The following is a 14,703-nucleotide window of genomic DNA, read 5'->3' on the forward strand; positions in this document are numbered from 1 at the left end:
CTTCTTGTTGTTCTTCAGCCTTCTTTAATTCTTCAAAATTTTCATGTGACATATATGGCCCGGCTGAAGAGGGTGTAAAAAAAGGGTCTATCGAATCACAGTAGTAACAATCTACTTCGTTGCATGAGCAAACTTCGAGGGTGTAAAATTTTCAACACCTCGTCTAGGTTGTGTTTCCCACTGCCCCTACCTCTACCATGAGAGCGACTATTGGACGACATACTAGACGAAGATTCGTCTTATCTCCTAAAATGGTCCCGTACTGGGGATGGAACTGCTTTCCCTTCACCATATACATACTCTTGAAATGACATATAATAACAAGATGTCATCTCACCATCACCCGGTAACATGTTTTGTCTTGGTGGTTGCCCCTCCTAAAAAATTAAACATATTAAAAATGCATATAAAAGTATAATAATCAAGTTTATTAATAATAAACGAAAAATTTATAAACCTGTATCTTTGACCAAATCTTGTTCACGTCAACCCATTTCAATTTTTTTGTTCCATTCCATCGTTTCATTCGAGGCATGTCTTTATTTTTTCTCAATACAAATCCACATGCACGAACAGCCGGAATCATCTCATATATCCATATCTACAATTTTTTACAATTACAGTAATAAAAGTTAAAATTAAAATAAAAAACATAACAATAAAACAATTTAAATATAAGAAAATTTTTATACCCTTATTGGAGCCGTAAATCCTGAGACGGAGTACTTTAAAGTTTGACGACGCTCAGAAAGTGATAAATAATTATCTATTTTGTTCCATGTATCCTCAAGGTCAACATAAGTAAAATCTCAAAGATAGCTACCCCAAGCGAAACTAACAAAACAAAAAAACAAAATTGGTTTTTATATAAATTATAAATTTAATAAAATAAAACTTTTAACGTAAAAAAAATATACCTGTTCCAGAGATCCAAATTCTCAGCAAAAAAAAAACCAATCTTGTGGCACCCGATCATTAACTTCTTTTCCCAAAAAACTTTCACACAAAATGTATATCAAACATACTCTAACTGCATCAACGTCGTCAAGTTCTAGGAATGTTCGATTTAAAATTAAACGTTTCAGGTCGCCGATTTTCACCGAACTATTGGTATGGTCCGGAAATAGCTGCTCACGCAATAAACATCTTTTTTTACTGCTTAATAATTTTTCCGACCCTTTTTTCCCAATGTTTTTTGGATACTCCCCAAAATTGAAGCCGGTTATCAAACAAAACTCTTCCGGCCCATAAACCATTTTCGTATTGCCTACTCGAAAATATAATCGTTTTATTCCATTTGGAGATAAAACAGGGTCCGGCCGGATCTGATGAATGAGCATTTTATGGAACAACAATGCGTCCCCTTGTAAACAAGGGACATCAATAAAATAACCAAATACGGTATCTCTGAAAATGGCACGTCTGGCATCATCTAAAACTTCAAACACTTCCCATATGTTACCGTCCGAGCCTTTTAAGTTCACAATTGCTTTCATATTGATAAAACTAAAATCATGCTGCAAAAAAAAACACAAAAACAAATTAGAGAACTAAAAAATATTTTGTTTTTAAAATATATGATTACGAACTGCAATAAGTACATAAACAATTAGTAATGCAAATACAAATTCTTAATTAATAATTTATATATTTACGATAAAAAACAATAACATACACATATATAAACAATTTTCCAAGTTATACAACAAATATATTTATGATAAAAAACAATATCATACATAATTATATAAACATTTTATTAAACAAATTTTCAACTTAAACGACAAATATATAAACAATTTTTATCTTTCTAATTATATAAACTAACATTTTATAACCATATAAACAAACAAATTTTCAAATAAAACGACAACCAAATTAACAATTTTGCAAGTTATACGACAACTTTATACAAATTTTCAACTTATACGACAAACACAAACAATTTCTAACAATATATATACGACAAATTTTCAACTTATACAAATGTTATACTTATACGACAAATATATATACAAACGACTATTTTGCACATACTGTAATTTAACTATTTTTCACTTTATATAAACAATTATACAATAAGAATATACAAGTTTTCAGGTTATACAACAACTAAACAAACAACAAAAATAACAAATTGTAAACATTATCTACGCAGTCTCTACTTGTACATTCAAACAACCACTAACAAAATAACATTTAAACTTCAAGTATACTAAAGAAATATTAAAACTATTAAACACAACAAAATTACCCTTTTTTAACACTAAATAATACAATAAATGATAAAATAAAATAAAAAGTTTAAACATTAAAAGAGTTAAAATTTAATCATATTTGCGGGATTGTTGACATAATCTTCCATTTTCTTCAAAAACTAGCCAAAATCCCGAGAGAAGTCCAAAGATAGAGAGAGTTTTTGTGTAGAGAAGGGTGAAAATGGAGAAAAAAAAACGTTTATATAGTGAAAAGTAAAGGGATTTCGCAGATGGCAGCTTCATTTCGCAGATGGAACATTCCATCTGCGAATGTACAAGCAGCTAAAGCACAACTGTGCTTTAGCTGCTTGTACATTCGCAGATGGGATGCTGATTTCGCAGATGGGGCATTTTCATCTGCGAAATTGTGGGCTAATTTTGTAATTTCGATTTTTTTTGGCTATTTTTGTAATGTAATTAGTGTAAATGGCTATTTTTGTCATTTTCTCTTAAATAAATTGATATAAATCTAAATAATACTAGACCTAATCATTATAATAACCAAAAAAGAGGGTGTTTTATTTTTTGAAAGAAGAGTTGATGTCTCGACCAATTTACGCACAACACGATTAATCATACGTGTGATCATGAGGATATGTGTCATGCCATGAATTTACTTCAAATGAACCTTTATGGCCACAGGAACGAAGGGCAACAACAATATTCAAACTTGAGTAGTGGGATACCATCCACATCCCTAAAGTGTTTCACCAATGGGCTACTATTCGAAGAAGTTGATTCTTACACAATAATTTTTTGACATACATAATAAATTTTTTTTTTGCATATTGTAGAACTCATCTAAATCATATATTATTATGTATGACAAAAAAAACTTTTGTGTACAAATCAGCTTTCAAATCGTTCAAAAAAAAAAGTGTTGGGACACTTGGCATACATAATACCAAAGAAAGAATTGCAAAATTGTTAAGAGTTGTGAAGTTATTTTGTAAATGATCTCACTCACTATTTATGAACACACTTAATGAAAACTCTCATCTAACTTGGCTCTTTATGAATTCTCACTTAACACCTTATCCAACCATTATATAATATGTAAAAACATAAGATGGTTTACACCAAATCTAAAACAAGTCTTTGACTATCCTAATTAACACTATAGCTTACCTTTCCTTTTCACTCCGTATATGTATTTCGAACGATCTAAAATTGTCCATAAGCTTGAGTGTACTTTAACCTCTAGTATTCTAGCATAAAGAAATAGTATTCTAGCATAAATCGAACAGAAAAAGAAATGGAAAACCAATGGAATAAAAAGAACTCCATGATGCTAAATAGTGGTTAAGATGCGCCCAATGTAAGGCTGATCGTAAATAGTTAACTTATGAAATGATTATGGATGATGTTTTGGTAATGATGATATTTTAAGGATCCTTGTGATAATTTATTAGGTTATGCATCCATCCCCTTTTAATGATATTTTGTATGATTTTAGGGAATTTCATATTTAAAAAATAGAGAAAAAAATATTCACATAAGCATCATAAACAAATTAAAATATGTTTAAACGTGTTACGTGTTTCCCCATATTATTTGTGTATATTGCTCACGATATGGCATAGATCCATCAACGGTGGAACTCTTTATAGCCACAGATCGACCAAAAATCAACATTTCAAGGAAAAACATACAAACTCCATAATTTCCCCACATGTTAGATTGATGCGGCACCTTGGATGTGTTGATTAGTGTCAATCTAAAACTCTCATTGGGGATCATATCGCTCTCTACCTTTGTCCATTAGTAGATGCCCCCTAGGACTCTATGGACATGGATCTGAAGAGCACTAAGCCACTCTATGATATCTAAAAAAATAATGTACAGACCAAAGACCGATATAAATGGTCGATGTCTACAAACGCAAGTCCAAGATACCAAAAAACAAATAGACTTGTAGGGTATCGAAAGGGTCTAGGTAGCTAGTCACCCTATTCAGAATCATAGGTATTAAAAAGGGTATGTACAACCTGTTGGAATTTTATATATAAAGGAATTGCAAGTTGGCAATTTACTTTGTATCCCACATTGGTGGGGAGAAGAAACTTTTGAGGGTTTATAAGCCTATTCCCTTGGTAAGCCTTCAAAGGCTTTAATGGATCAAAGGAATGGGCCAAGCCCATGCGCGCGCCTAGCACTAGCCGACGCCGCGAGTGCGCGAAATGGTGCTATTTAGGCGCACTTTGCACTTGGAGAGCAAGCTGTCACCCTAGGGTTTCTGGGGCCGGCCTATGGGGGCCTGTTTGATGCCTTCTAGGGTTACAATACCTATAAATACAGCTCCCTAGGAGCCGCATTGACACACACGAAAATCTGAAAGCTCTCTCCATCTCTCTGCGTTTTTTCTAGTTTCCGAGTAGTCGCTTTGTGTTTGTCGATTTCCAGTGCTGTTGGAATATCGATCAAGCTGCATTAAATCCTGGGGTTTTACTCTGTTGCTTACAGCCAGTAGAAGTGAAGTAAAAACCTTTAAGGACATGAATCTGATCCGTGCAGTTGCTTCAAGATCAAGTCAGCAATCAACAGGTCAGTTTTATTTTTCTGTCTTGTGTTTAATTCGTCCAATAACAGGACAATCTTCTTCTATCTTTCTTATAACCAGATCTAATCGAGAAGGATAGATCTGGTTTCTGGACGAAACTTGGTAAATATAATAATAATAATTGAATTTATTATTCGCAACTAATCGACATATAATTCACAATATTGTTTGTCGGTTTCCTTGCGCGTCTTTTAGTTTGATTTACAACAATCTTAAAGGTTTTTATATTTTGTGATAAATCAATAGACTAATGAACACTACTGCTAGCCTCCACTTCATGAACCAAGAGTTTGTCAAAATTGACCAATTCGATGGTCAAAACTACACTCGTTGGGCCGAAAAGGTCAAGTTCATGCTTCATGTCTTGAAGCTCTCCTTTGTGTTGGACCCAAAACTGGCACCAATTCCTGAAAATCCAATTCCCAAGGAGGGGGAATCTGTGGACCCAGCGGTCATTGCAGAACTGGAAAAACAAAGTATTTTGCGTAGAGAATCCGAAGAATTGTGTGTGGGTCACATCAAGAATTCCCTATCTGATCGGCTTTATGATCTTTACTCGCCAGTCAAAGATCCAAAAGAGCTATGGAATGCGTTGGAACTCAAGTACAAGGCACATGAGGAAGGTACTAACAAGTACCTTGAGTTTCAAATGGTTGATGACAAATCAATTATGGAGCAAGTGCATGAACTCCAAGTCATGCTCAACAAGTTGAACGCACTCTCCATCTCTCTTCCAGAATTCTTTCAGGTTGGTGCGATCATCGCAAAACTGCCACCCTCGTGGAAAGATTTCTCTAAGAGAATGATGCACAAATCTGAGGACTACTCCTTGGATGATCTGATGAAACACCTCCGCATTGAGGAGGAAACTCGCATCAGGGACAAGCGAGGTAAAGTTGGACAAAGTGTGCATCATGTGTCAGCTGGGAGTTCTAGCCACAAAGGCAAATATGGGGGACAGAACAAGAAGAACTTTGGACCCAAGAAACAAAGCTTCAAGAAATCGGGTCATCAGAATCCCAACTCAAAGCCAAAAATGGCTGGTCCTTGCCACGTTTGCGGAGAGATTGGGCACTATGCGAGAGAATGCAAAGATCGCAAATCAGTACCGGTTGCACACGCAGTCGAGAAGGTGACTGATATGGTGGCTAGTGTGAACCTTAGAGAGATTTTCATGATCTCCTCTCTTACTCGAGAAATCTATGCTCGAGGATGGTTCGTGGACACTGGAGCCACTGTGCATGTTTGTGGGCATCGAGAAAGCTTTAGCACCTACCACCCCATGCCACAAGGGACGGTTGTCGTCTGTGCTGATGGCCACAGAGCTGAAGTTCTAGGAAAGGGCTTCGATATGTTCTTCATGTTCCTACCATCTCGAAGGGTTTGGTTTCTGCGGACAAGTTTGACAAGGGTCGGTTCAAGATGGTGCTTGAGAGAGGCAAAATTGTGATCACTAAAGGCAGAAGACATGTTGGGAGGGCGAACAATACTTTGGGAATGTATCGCTTGTGTCTTAGTGATGAGGGTAATGTGAGTGGTCCTAGTGTTGAATGTGGTGTTTCTAGTGTTTCTAGTGTGTCGAGTGTTGGTAATGATGTAATTGATCGATTGGTTGCTAATGTGAATGAAGTGAACTTTTCTGGTTATATTGTTTGTTCAATTTCTTTATGGCATAAACGTTTAGCTCACACTAATGTTAAAAACGTTGAAAAAATGCAAACTAAAGGTATGTTAAAATACGACACAAAAGATTTTGAAAAATGTGAAACATGTGTAAAATCAAAGTTCACTAAGAAACCATTTCCATCAGTTAAGAGAAACACTTCATTACTTGAGTTGATTCATTATGATATATGTGAGTTAAATGGAATCCTTACTCGAGGAGGAAAAAGGTATTTCATCACATTTTGTGATGAATTCAATAGATATCTACATGTTTATTTGTTGAGATCAAAAGATGAAGCTTTTGATGCATTTAAACGATATAAGGCTGAGGTCGAAAATCAACTTGAAAGACACATCAAAATTCTTCGCTCGGACAGAGGCGGAGAATATTTCAACCAAGAGTTTGACACATTCTGCGAAGAGAATGGAATCAAACATGAGAGAACATCACCATACACCCCTCAACATAATGGTTTGGCTGAAAGAAAGAACCAAACTCTTTGTGAGATGGTCAACTGTATGTTGAACCAATCGGGTCAACCAAACAATATGTGGGGGGAAGCACTATTAACTGCTTGTTATGTTTATAACAGGATCACTTGTCGTGTGATTCCTACAAGCCCTTATGAGTTGTGGAAAGGTAGAAAGCCTAACCTAGACTATTTGAAAGTGTGGGGGTGTGTTGCTTATTATCGGACTCCCGATCCTAAGCGAACCAAATTGGGAGCACGAGCTAATAAGAGTATATTTATTGGATATGCTCAAAATAGCAAGGCTTACCGATTACTAGATATTGATTCTGGTGTTGTTGTGGAATCCAGAGATGTGGAATTCTTTGAGGACAAGTTTTCTAAGGATGAAGAAAACTCTAGTCATACAACACCTACAAGTACCTCTCGAGAAATACTCCTACCTCCTCCCATTGTGGAGGAACCAAGGAGAAGTACTAGGGATAGAATTGAGAAAACCTTTGGAGATGATTTCTATTCTTATTTGGTCGAAGGAACACAAAATAAAGTGATGAGAGAGGTCATCTTTTCAATTAATTTGGATGATGATCCTAAGACCTTTACTGAAGCCATGACGTCTCAGGATGCTCCTCTGTGGAAGGAAGCTATCAATGACGAAATGGATTCAATTATGGGTAATGGAACTTGGGAGTTAGCTGATCTACCCAAGGGGAGAAGACCCATAGGATCCAAATGGATATTCAAGAAGAAATATCATCCTGATGGATCCATATCTGCTTATAAAGCAAGGTTGGTTGCAAAGGGCTATAGGCAGCGAGAAGGGATCGATTATTTTGATACCTATGCCCCATTTGCTAGAATTAGTTCAATTAGAACTCTCATAGCAGTATCAGCTTTGAAAGGATTGTACATTCATCAAATGGATGTGAAGACAGCCTTTCTGAATGGTTATCTCAAAGAGGAGATTTACCTGGAGCAACCTGAAGGTTTCGTAATACCTGGACAAGAAAACAAAGTTTGTAGACTTGTTAAGTCTTTGTACGGGTTGAAACAAGCTCCTAAACAGTGGCATGAGAGATTTGACACCACTGTGACTACCTTTGGTTTTCAGCACAATAGTGTTGACAGATGTATTTACTCTAAACATACATCTGATTGCATAGTAGTTATATGTCTTTATGTTGATGATATGTTGATCATTGGCAATCACCTAGAAGGTATTCTTGAGACGAAGAAATACCTATCCTCGAACTTTAAGATGAAAGATCTTGGAGAAGTAGATACTATTCTTGGTATCAAGGTGAAGAGGACAGGTGGTCAGATTTCTCTGAGTCAATCTCATTACATAGATAAAATTCTGACAAAGTTTCAACATTTGAACATTAAGGAATTCAACACTCCTTTTAATTCAAGTGTGAAACTTAAGGTGAATTCTGGTCGAGCTGTGGCTCAACTGGAATATGCTAGTGCAGTTGGGAGCATGATGTATGCTACTCACTGCACGCGACCTGACATTGCATTCGCTGTAAGCAAATTGAGTCAGTATACAGTTAATCCAGGGACGGAGCACTGGAAGGCAATGGGTAGAGTACTAGGATACCTGAAAAGGACAAGTACTTTTGAATTGACATATTCGTCATCTAATGGAATACTTGAAGGTTATTCTGATGCCAGCTGGATTGATCAACACCAGTGATTCAAAATCCACAAGTGGTTGGATTTATACTCTAGCTGGTGGTGCTATTTCTTGGGCGAGCAAGAAACAGACATGCATAGCTCATTCAACGATGGAAGCAGAGCTAATTGCCTTAGCAACAGCAGGCAAAGAGGCAGAGTGGATTCGAGATCTACTTATGGATATACGTTTGTGGGATATTCCGATGCCTTCAATACCCATGTACTGTGACAGTGAGGCCACACTGTCTAAAGTATATAATGCGGTATATAATGGGAAGTCAAGACATGTAGGTCTGCGACACAATTTTGTGAGACAACTAATTGAAAGTGGTACCATCAAGGTTGTCTATGTCAAGACAAGTAGGAACTTGGCAGATCCGTTTACCAAACCTCTGACGAGAGATTTGGTTACATCTACCACGAGAGTCATGGGTCTAAAACCATAATAGAATCGTTTAGTGATGGAAACCCAACTTGACATTAGTGCTCCTAATTTTCAAGTTTAAAGGGTAACAACGAAATCACTAACGATAGAAGGTACTATCATTCATGATAGATCCATGTGAGGTAGGATAGTACGTCGTTGCCGAGAATGAGGTTGAGTTACGACTCTTAACATAGTTTTGGAGACATCTAAGCAACGAAGATGTTGTAAAACTTTGCCTATATGATCTAGAGGTGGTGCCACCTCAAGTGAAGATTAGTGGTTTATCTTCTAAAGGGTCATGAAAAGGATTTATAGCGCATGGCCATAATAGCTCTCAGGTAGAACACAAATATGAATTGTGATGTGTGGGGGTAAACCGGAGAGGTCATTTAGGTTCATGGTTTAAACCTACAAGGATACCATTGAATCGGTCTCTTCTTGTTTGTTCTCATTAAACTAGGGTTTAATCTTCGTGACACCCGAGTGACATCATCTGTCTGAGTGAAAGGAAACTTACCAACTTGGTGGGGGATTGTTGGAATTTTATATATAAAGGACTTGCAAGTTGGCAATCTCCTTTGTATCCCACATTGGTGGGGAGAAGAAACTTTTGAGGGTTTATAAGCCTATTCCCTTGGTAAGCCTTCAAAGGCTTTAATGGATCAAAGGAATGGGCCAAGCCCACGCGCGCGCCTAGCCTAGCCTAGCCTAGCACTAGCCGACGCCGTGAGTGCGCGAAATGGCGCGATTTAGGCGCACTTTGCACTTCGCACAACGCATCGGTCGCTGGGAGCTTTTATTTTTGACGAGTTCGGGTCAAGCCGGTTTGACCGATCCGGTCAAATGGTTGATCGTTGTTGACTTCGTGGAGGCCAAGTCAGGATATTCTAGAAGGAACAGGAGACGGCTTGCTTGGAGAGCAAGCTGTCGCCCTAGGGTTTCTGGGGCCGGCCTATGGGGGCCCGTTTGATGCCTTCTAGGGTTACAATACCTATAAATACAGCTCCCTAGGAGCCGCATTGACACACACGGAAATCTGAAAGCTCTCTCCCTCTCTCTGCGTTTTTTCTAGTTTCCGAGTAGTCGCTTTGTGTTTGTCGATTTCCAGTGCTGTTGGAATATCGATCAAGCTGCATTAAATCCTGGGGTTTTACTCTGTTGCTTACAGCCAGTAGAAGCGAAGTAAAAACCTTTAAGGACATGAATCTGATCCGTGCAGTTGCTTCAAGATCAAGTCAGCAATCAACAGGTCGGTTTTATTTTTCTGTCTTGTGTTTAATTCGTCCAATAACAGGACAGTCTTCTTCTACCTTTCTTATAACCAGATCTAATCGAGAAGGATAGATCTGGTTTCTGGACGAAACTTGGTAAATATAATAATAATAATTGAATTATTATTCGCAACTAATCGACATATAATTCACAATATTGTTTGTCGGTTTCCTTGCGCGTCTTTTAGTTTGATTTACAACACAACCGCCCATCATGCATTGTTATGCTTACAATCAATAAGCAAGAATATCCGGATCATAATATGCTTTTAGCAAAAACCACCCATGTTCAAACTCCACAAAAGACATCATCAACTCTAAAATACAAAAATAGGTTTCGAATCACTATCGATGTATTTCTCTACGTGTGTATGGTCATAATATCATCACCGAAAGAATTGTCTAAGCTATGGGGACGTGGTCGAGTAGGACCTCTACTATTTATCTAGATCCAATGGGCTTCATCCATATGAAAGGGTTAATCTTCCATCACATACACCCATACATTAATGATGGGGTCTTCAATGTGGAAGAATCCACTATGAAGACATCAGTCTACATTGATTTATTGTGTATTCATTCTTAATTGATTAATAAAGATATAAAAAACTTATACTAATAGTTTTACCTAACATATTATGAAAGTCCCTTACTATTAAGAATGAAAATCATGTCGTGTTCGGTTTGATGGGTTTGCAGATGAGAAAACATGACTCTACACGACCAATATAATTATGCATGTCATATGGTTCAACAGTAACATGTATATTCCAAACTCCAAACACTAACACAATTTGCCTAACACACTTAATTATATGGGTTTGTGGGGTTTGTTGGACATAATTATGTTTGTGGGTTATAAATAGATTTGTGGGTTTTAATCGGGTTATGCAGGTTGTCGTCGTGTAAGACCATGCATACATCACATTCATTTAGTTTTAACATATTTCACATTATTTCATTATTTGTAAAGTTATTTTCTTTAAGTTTTAATCAATAAAGCTTATATTCATAAGAAAAAAATATTGGTAAAAGATCTTCTATTAAAAAACAGTTGATTCTGGTTGCATGAAGTCGTGAAATGTGGAAAGGATTACTATTTACAGCATTGCAGATTCAAAGCGTGAGAGAGGATGATTAAAAGTTTAAAACTTGTGGGTCGACATGTTAAACGGATTTAGTTTTAGTGCTACATAGATTTAGAACGTCACATATTCAAAAATGACAAAAATATGTTTTTATAACCTAATATAATTAAACGGGTTAGCTGGTCTTACAACCTTCCTACCAACCCAAACATGCTTAAGGTCAACTCATACCCATTTATTTGTGTGTCGGGTTCATGTCATATTTTGTGTGTGTCACAAATTGCAACCCTTACTCACTATTAGCCCCACATCATTTATAGGTATGTCATGAAGATTCATCTCATACTCAAATCAACCGTGGTGTACATTATTTTTAGGTCAGGGGACTTGAACCCTTAACCTTTGGCTAAGGTGCCTCAAAATCGTCAACCAACTTCTTAATGATGTTTGTGGTGGTGCCTCAATAGATCAAGTTCTTAGTGATATCGTTTGTGGTGGTGGTCTTTATGGGGTTGAGATTCTAAATGTTGCTTCCGCTTCTGTGGTGGCGAAATGTGTGGCGACAGATGTGGAGATGATGTGAGCGAGAGTATCTACAGATGTTAATGAGGTACATAAATCGTCTCAATCCATACCAAGTTGGACGACTAGTCAGTTTTTTGTTCCTTTATAATGGAAAGTAACCTTTCTATGGAGGTACTACCCGTCTAATTATAAAGTAAAGTATCAGTTAACCTCTTAGGGGATTGAATAATATAAAATATCAATTGTAAAATTAGAATTATACCTTCTCAAATCTTTGTCACTCAAGCAATTAGACTTGAATATTTTTCTAACCTTCATCCATACAATGGCCCAAGTATCACTTCGAATCTGGAAAAACCAGTCTCACTAAAAGGAAATGTCGTCAACTTTCAAAGGTTGAAAAAACATAAGGGCTCAATTTCAGACAAGTTCATCGGAATTCATACTAGAGTTTACATTACAAACATCGTTTTAAAGAAATAACCTAACTACATAGGATACACAAACTACCTATCTGAAGTGAAAACCCCATCTATTTCAGACAAGCTCTTCTGGTTTCAGACTAGGCGTTTTGTTTCGAACCAGCAATTTTCATTTTTATACAATTTAAAATGTTACGACAATATAAAATTCAAAAATAACTTTTTTGGTACATCTTAATCTATTAAGCTGGATTTTATGTTATTAGCCCTTTATATAAAAATGTTAATACATATTAAAAATACTTTTGGTGATCAAACATTTCAATTTTTTTTTAAAAAAAAATAACAAGGTCAAACAACACAATAAACAACCAAATACAAAGGCACCAGATCACTATACTAACAAAACCATTCCAAAACTCAATAGAGGGTAATATACTTTGCCAAAAGTTGGAATAAATATAAAAAAACAAAAAGAGTACAGACTTTTAAATCTTTCACTGGTCTCCTGGAAGACTTTTGATGATGTCAGAATCACCTAAAACAATAACAACCCAAACCAAATTAATGATTTTCAACAATCAAAATACATTATTGATAATCTTATTATAAAACCCATTCCAAATCCATTACCTGCATCGATGATACTTAAACATGACACCCGGAAATACTTCCCACATGCAGTTCCAAGATCAACATTGTCTAATCATAAATTAATGTGAAAGATAATCAGTTTCAAGCGACATATGGAGCTTTTGTTCAAAAGAACATAGAAAGTAAAGAGAAACTTACTTCCATTGTAATGGTGAACCCCAACCTTGGCAAGCATTGCATAGTACTCAATCTCAGATTTCCTCAAGGGTGGACAATTGTTGGAAATGATGATCAGTTTACCTACCAAAAGATGCAAAATCAATTCTAGATCAATTTCAATGCCATCAAACATAGGACTCTAGAAGATAGATCCAATTCAAAGAAACAAAAAAAATAGAGAGATTTGGAATTTAAATCACCTTTGGAGCTTCTGAGGGACTCAAGAACAGTCTTGTAACCAAGAGTGTACTTTCCACTCTTCATGACAAGAGCCAGCCTGTTGTTGATACTCTCATGAGTCTTCTTCTGCAAAATGTAAACGAAAAACATCATACACGTGTCCAGGCAATTCGGATAAAAAGTAAAGATGTAGATGTGAAGGAAGCAGGGGTGTACCGTTTTCTTTCCTGACACCATTGTTGATTCTGATAGAGCAACTAAAATTGGAATGAAAATCAGATTAGAGCAAGAACTTAAGCCATTTAAAACTGATTACAATAATAGACACAATCGATCGAGTTGAAAAGGTGTTATTTCACATTCAACAATCAACACAATGTTGCCTCTTATGAACATATTTAAAGGGTTTTCTATTCAAAAGCTGACATTTTGTTTAAAAACCAACACGATTTGAATCGTAACTTCTGACAGACAAACAAATAAGGAGCGAGGCCGATCATGAACATATGAAGATGAATACAAAATCCAAACCCTACTCCGCCGTTTTCTTCATCAAACGCATGTCATATATATTAATTGCAGTTAACGGATGGAAATCAACGGTGAAGAATAAGTTTAGTTTTGTTTATATGAGAGTAAATGATATACAAAACATACCTGCAAACGTCAAGAGTTGCTCCGGCGCGATTCAGTTGCAGTATGAGGAAATGCAACCCTAATTCCGATTGATAAGGTATATACACACAGGAATAGTGGGCTGGGCTTATGGGCTTTCTTCCAAAAACTTCAAAAATATTTGACCGGATATATCATGGATTAATCTAAAATACATTTGGTTTACCAAATTCTTGTTCAACAGTATCAAGTTGTTATGTATGTTTGAGGTTAAGGATACATGTCCCGTAATTGACTGACGTAGGTGGTATTAAAAGGTAGTTTAAGGATACATAAAAAATTTCATTTAAAAAAAAATATTTTATTTTGATGAATGAAAATTGTTAATTACAATACTATGATATCGGATAATGTCGAAATTTTAGATAAGTTTATCAATCAAAAAACATTTTAGAAATCTTGACATTACACACTTATATATCACAAGTTACATATTATTGAAACAAGTATACAATGAACGAATACATAATTGTTGGACAAAGTATACCGGTCATACACAATTACACACCTACTTAAAGCTATTGGGCTACAACGAATCTCCTTACAAATTAAGCGCTTTTAATGAGATCAGTCAGCTATGTGTGCTTGTGTAACAACCACCATGTCCCCTCCTTTACTTTGCAAAAACGAACTCCCTATTTTATTTTTATGGTGAGCTTGAAAAAGACTAGA

The 14,703-nt window shown here is 36.2% G+C and overlaps 1 protein-coding gene and 1 long non-coding RNA gene across 2 annotated transcripts; both read right to left on the reverse strand.

Annotated features, from left to right (window-relative positions):
• Nucleotides 1-90: 90 nt before the first annotated feature.
• LOC111891161 (uncharacterized) lies at nucleotides 91-872 on the reverse strand. Its single transcript, XR_008224630.1, has 3 exons — nucleotides 693-872; nucleotides 458-601; nucleotides 91-377 (listed from the first exon to the last, which is right to left on the reverse strand). It is a non-coding gene; the product is annotated as an uncharacterized LOC111891161 (long non-coding RNA).
• Nucleotides 873-12,666: 11,794 nt separating this feature from the next.
• LOC111895544 (60S ribosomal protein L30) lies at nucleotides 12,667-14,131 on the reverse strand. Its single transcript, XM_023891632.3, has 6 exons — nucleotides 14,014-14,131; nucleotides 13,573-13,613; nucleotides 13,377-13,482; nucleotides 13,156-13,257; nucleotides 12,997-13,065; nucleotides 12,667-12,901 (listed from the first exon to the last, which is right to left on the reverse strand). The coding sequence occupies exons 2-6, from the start codon at nucleotides 13,591-13,593 to the stop codon at nucleotides 12,861-12,863; spliced, it is 339 nt and encodes a 112-aa protein (XP_023747400.1). The 5' UTR covers nucleotides 13,594-13,613; nucleotides 14,014-14,131; the 3' UTR covers nucleotides 12,667-12,860.
• Nucleotides 14,132-14,703: the final 572 nt, after the last annotated feature.

Source organism: Lactuca sativa, chromosome 6 (assembly GCF_002870075.4).
Source record: "Lactuca sativa cultivar Salinas chromosome 6, Lsat_Salinas_v11, whole genome shotgun sequence".
NCBI classification, from domain to species: Eukaryota; Viridiplantae; Streptophyta; class Magnoliopsida; order Asterales; family Asteraceae; genus Lactuca; species Lactuca sativa.

Excerpts from the sequence above, each read along its gene's own strand:
- LOC111895544 (XM_023891632.3), bottom strand. The coding sequence starts at position 13,593 with ATGGTGTCAGGAAAGAAAACG. Across the intron at positions 13,258-13,376 it reads GTCCCTCAGAAGCTCCAAAG|GTAAACTGATCATCATTTCC; the intron begins GTGATTTAAATT and ends ATCTTTTGGTAG. Across the intron at positions 13,066-13,155 it reads GGTTCACCATTACAATGGAA|ACAATGTTGATCTTGGAACT; the intron begins GTAAGTTTCTCT and ends ATTTATGATTAG.